Raw genomic sequence first — 4,253 nt, 5'->3', positions numbered from 1 at the left:
TCAGTGAACAAAGACTTTATTCACCTTAAGGATTTTTTTGCCCTTAGTCATCGCACGGTTGACATTTTCTTCTATGAAAAACATCAACCTCAAGTTCGAAAACCTAGACCAGCATCTTCTTCCTATTAAGCCAGCACACATCTGTGTGGTAAAGCAAGCTCTTAAAACAACTGTTCATTTTATTGTAAAGTGACCCTAAGAGACAAGTATTAACTGGTAAGTTCTCCATACTAAAATTTGATTAAGAGTTTACCACTTAGAACTCAAGAGCAGATCTTTTAAAAGTACATCCCAAGTGGGATGCAGGTTCCATGCACCACGTGTTCAATAGTCCATGAGGCCACTCTTTTCTGCTATTTTGCCCATCAGACACTTTGCTCACCTGTTTCCAATTGATACTGATCTTTTCAGACCTCTGCATCTTGTTGAAAATATCTCCCCCTTTTGTTTTACCATCAACTGTTTTAGAAATTGACCTGTCTTCACTGATATTCATTGAAGTTATGGTGAACAAAGACTGATAAAAGGACTGAATCATTAATATCTATGTTTTCATAACCACAGTCTCTCCTAAGTCATTGAGGTCTGTCTTTTTGAACCCACTAAAACACATTGGTAGGCCGCATGGCTCTGTAAGGACACCTTTTTCCAGATCACCTGCCTCTTTTTGATGCAAATTGTGGTGTGATCCTATCTGCAGTGAGACACTTCACCAACTTTGCTCCCAGGACTCAAGCTACAATTTCTGAGACGTTTTGAAGTCAGATTAAAGAAATCTTTAGGAGACTCTTTGGTTTACTTTTATTTATTTATTTATTTATTTATTTTAATTTTGGTTTTTCAATTACAGTTGTCCCCTTTTCCCCTAATTTCTCTCCCCCACCCAACCTACCCCCTCTCCCGCTGGTTTACTTTTTTGATTGTGCTTTTCATTATAATGCTCTTAGTCTTCTCTAGTTTATGTTTTCATATTATTTTGTGATTTTTTTTTGAAATTGTATACTTTTTCTTTTTTCTTTTTTTTGTTGATTAGTTTTTATTTCATAATCATAAACTTAACTCTGCAATCCAGCTAGACTTGGAAGGGGTAAGGAAAATATGGAACCCAATGAACTGCGGCGAGAGCACGAAGATTACAGAACATTTCCAAGCAGAGAGGGGTGAAGGGATGCTCTCCTGAGCTACAGAAGGAATGGTCTGGTGGTTAAAATAAAACCCACGTCAAATATATTAGAGTTGTCCACAGTCAGTAATGGTAATCTTCTTGCTGGTCTTGCCATTCCTGGACCCATAGCGCTCCATGGCTGTCACAACACCCATGCCATCTTTCACCTGGCCGAAGACCACATGCTTGCCATCCAGCCACTCGGTCTTGGCCGTGCAGATGAAGAACTGGGAACCGTTTGTGTTGGGTCCAGCATTTGCCATGGACAAGATGCCAGGACCTGTGTGCTTCAGGATGAAATTCTCATCATCGAATTTCTCCCCATAGATGGACTTGCCGCCTGTGCCATTGTGGCGTGTGAAGTCCCCACCCTGGCACATAAATCCCGGAATAATTCTGTGAAAGCAGGAACCTTTATAACCAAATCCTTTCTCCCCGGTGCTCAGAACACGAAAGTTTTCTGCCGTCTTTGGGACTTTGTCTGCAAACAGCTCGAAGGAGACGCGGCCCAAGGGCTCACCGTCGGCAGCGATGTCGAAGAACACGGTGGGGTTGACCATGGCTGGATGCGGGAATATCCGGGGCGGCGGCGGCGTCTGCAAGGCTGAAATTGTATACTTTTTCAATGTCATTCCAATAGAGATGGCTTGATACCATTATTTTGTATTCTCATCTGTAACTCTAAAGTCAAATTTCACTAAAAACCCTCCTCAGCTCACTGGTGTTTTAGGAAGTTGCACATTACCAGTTCACTAGATGTGGTTGGGGAGGAGCTCGATCTGGTAGCTGTCATGGTCATGTGGTGGGCTGCAAGGTCAATAGCACATCTGTCAAGACCCCGTGACTCAATGCTATTCTGAATTTGCCTCAATCACTTAATATTTTCACTGGTTACAAGCTTATGCTTCAGATCTCCTATTTTTAACCACTGATGCCTATTCTAAGTTGAAAACAAAAATTTTAAATTGTTATACTTTATTTTTTAAGTATGTTTTATTGATTGTGTTGTTATAGTTGTCCCAACTTTTCCCCTTTTGCTCACCTCTGCCCAGTATCACCCCCTGCCCTTTCCTTTAGCAATCCCAACCTTAGTTCAAGTTCATGGATCGTGCATGTAAGTTCTTTGGCTTCTCTCTTTCCTATACTATTCTTAACATCCCCTGTGTATTTTGTTCTTAGCAATTATACTTCTTAATCCCTGTTCCTTTTCCCCCAGTCTCCCCTTCCCCCCTTCCAGTTGATAACCCTCCAAATGATCTCCATACCTGTGATTCTGTTCCTGTTCTGGTTGTTTGATTTGTTTTTGTTTTTAGATTCAGTTGTTAATAGTTGTAAGTTTGTTGTTATTTTAATGTTCTTGGTTTTGATCTTCTTTTTCTTAAATGAGTCTCTTTAACATTTCATGTAATAAGGGATTGGTGATGATGAAGTCCTTTAGCTTTACCTTGTCTGGGAAGCACTTTATCTGCCCTTCCATTCTAAATGATAGCCTTGCTGGATAGAGTAATCCTGGTTGTAGGTCCTTGCTTTTCATCACGTTGAATATTCTTTCCAGTCCCTTCTTGCCTGCAAAGTTTCTTTTGAGAAATCAGCTGATAGTCTTATGGGACTGCCTTTGTAGGTAACTCTCTGCTTTTCTCTTGCTGTTTTTAAGATTCTCTCTTTATCTTTAACCTTTGGCATTTTAATTATGATGTGTCTTGGTGTGGTTTTCTTTGGGTCCAACTTGTTTGGGACTTTATGTGCTTCCTGGACTTGTATGTCTGTTTGCTTCACCAAATTAGGTAAATTTTCTTTCATTATTTTTTCAAATAAGTTTTCAATTTCTTACTCTTTCTCCTCTCCTTCTGGCACCCCTATGATTCAAATGTTGGTATGTTTAAGGTTGTCCTAGAGGTTTCTAAGCTACTCTCTCTCTCTCTTTTTTAAAATTCTTGTTTTTTCTTTCTGTTCTGATTGAAATTTTAATTCTTCCTTTTGTTCCAAATTTTTAATTGAATCCCAGCTTCCTTTCTTTTACTGTTAGTTCTCTGTATATTTTTATTTCACTTTGTGTTACCATCATTTCTTCCTTTATTTTTTTGCCACACTCTATTATGAGTTCTCTGAGCATCCTTATCACCAGTGTTTTGAACTCTGTATCTGATAGATTGCTTATCTCCATTTTGTTTAGTTCTTTTTCTGGGGTCTTGTTCTGTTCTTTCATTTGGGCCATATTTCTTTGCATCCTCAATTTAGCAGCCTCCTTGTGTTTGTTCTGTGTATTAGGTAGAGCTGCTTTACCTTCCTGTCTCAGTATTATGGCCTATGTAGCAAAAGCACCCGTAAATTGTGTGGGGCAGAGCCTTACCTTAGGTAATTGCCAGGGTGGGGCAGCCCGCTTTACTGCTCTATTTGTGGTGGGTGGCTGGGAGAGGGGACAATGTTGCTGCCTGGCTTCTGGCGATTTGCCTGGCACTTGCCCCATTTCCAGTCACTTTACTCTTTTCTTGTATGTGATTGGCACCCTTCCAATTGCTGCTGTGGGATTCATGCATGTTCTGAGACTATGCAGGTGTTTTAAGCAGCTAAAATGCAGCAGTTTCTTCTGCCGCCCCAGGTGGGCCCTTTAAGCAAAAATCTGGCAGTTTCTTCCACTTCCCCAAGCCCCACTGGGTTTTACAGCCATAGGTAATTGGGGTTTATGTTCCCGGTGCTGAAACCCTGGGGCTGTGCAGTCTGGCCTGGGGCTGGGATCACGTGCTCCCAGGGCGTCCTCCTGATTTTTATTCACCACATGTGAGTGTGGGACTGTCCACTGCCACTGCTTGCCTGAGCCACACTGCCTCTCCGCACAGTCACCATGACTGCTCCTCTTACCTGTCTGGATGAATGTGGCTCTTTTAAATTCTTGGTTATTGGACTTCCATATAGCTTGATTTTCTGATGGTTCTGGTTATTTGTTTTTGAGATTTGGTTGTAATTCTTCCTATGGTTGCATGAGGAGGTGAAGCATGTCTACCTATGTCTCCTTCTTGACAGGAAGTCTAAATTGCTATACTTAAAAAAAAAATTAAAAATAATCCAAATCCCCAAACTTCTGGTTTCT

General features: G+C 41.0%; 1 protein-coding gene across 1 annotated transcript; it reads right to left on the bottom strand.

The window, feature by feature from the left end:
- Nucleotides 1-1,212: 1,212 nt before the first annotated feature.
- On the bottom strand, nucleotides 1,213-1,764 carry LOC150005036 (peptidyl-prolyl cis-trans isomerase A). The gene has a single exon (XM_090282981.1). It carries the CDS (start codon nucleotides 1,723-1,725, stop codon nucleotides 1,231-1,233), a length of 495 nt encoding a protein of 164 aa, XP_090139107.1. The 5' UTR covers nucleotides 1,726-1,764; the 3' UTR covers nucleotides 1,213-1,230.
- Between the last annotated feature and the right edge of the window lie 2,489 nt (nucleotides 1,765-4,253).

The sequence above is a fragment of the Furipterus horrens genome, unplaced genomic scaffold (assembly GCF_987537825.1).
Source record: "Furipterus horrens unplaced genomic scaffold, mFurHor1.1.pri manual_scaffold_7, whole genome shotgun sequence".
NCBI classification, from domain to species: Eukaryota; Metazoa; Chordata; class Mammalia; order Chiroptera; family Furipteridae; genus Furipterus; species Furipterus horrens.
The sequence above is the reverse complement of the archived record's forward strand: the minus strand, read 5'-3'. Positions and strand labels throughout refer to the sequence as shown.

Coding starts and splice junctions, on each gene's coding strand:
- LOC150005036 (XM_090282981.1), bottom strand. CDS start 1,725: ATGGTCAACCCCACCGTGTTCTTCGACATCGCTGCCGACGGTGAGCCC.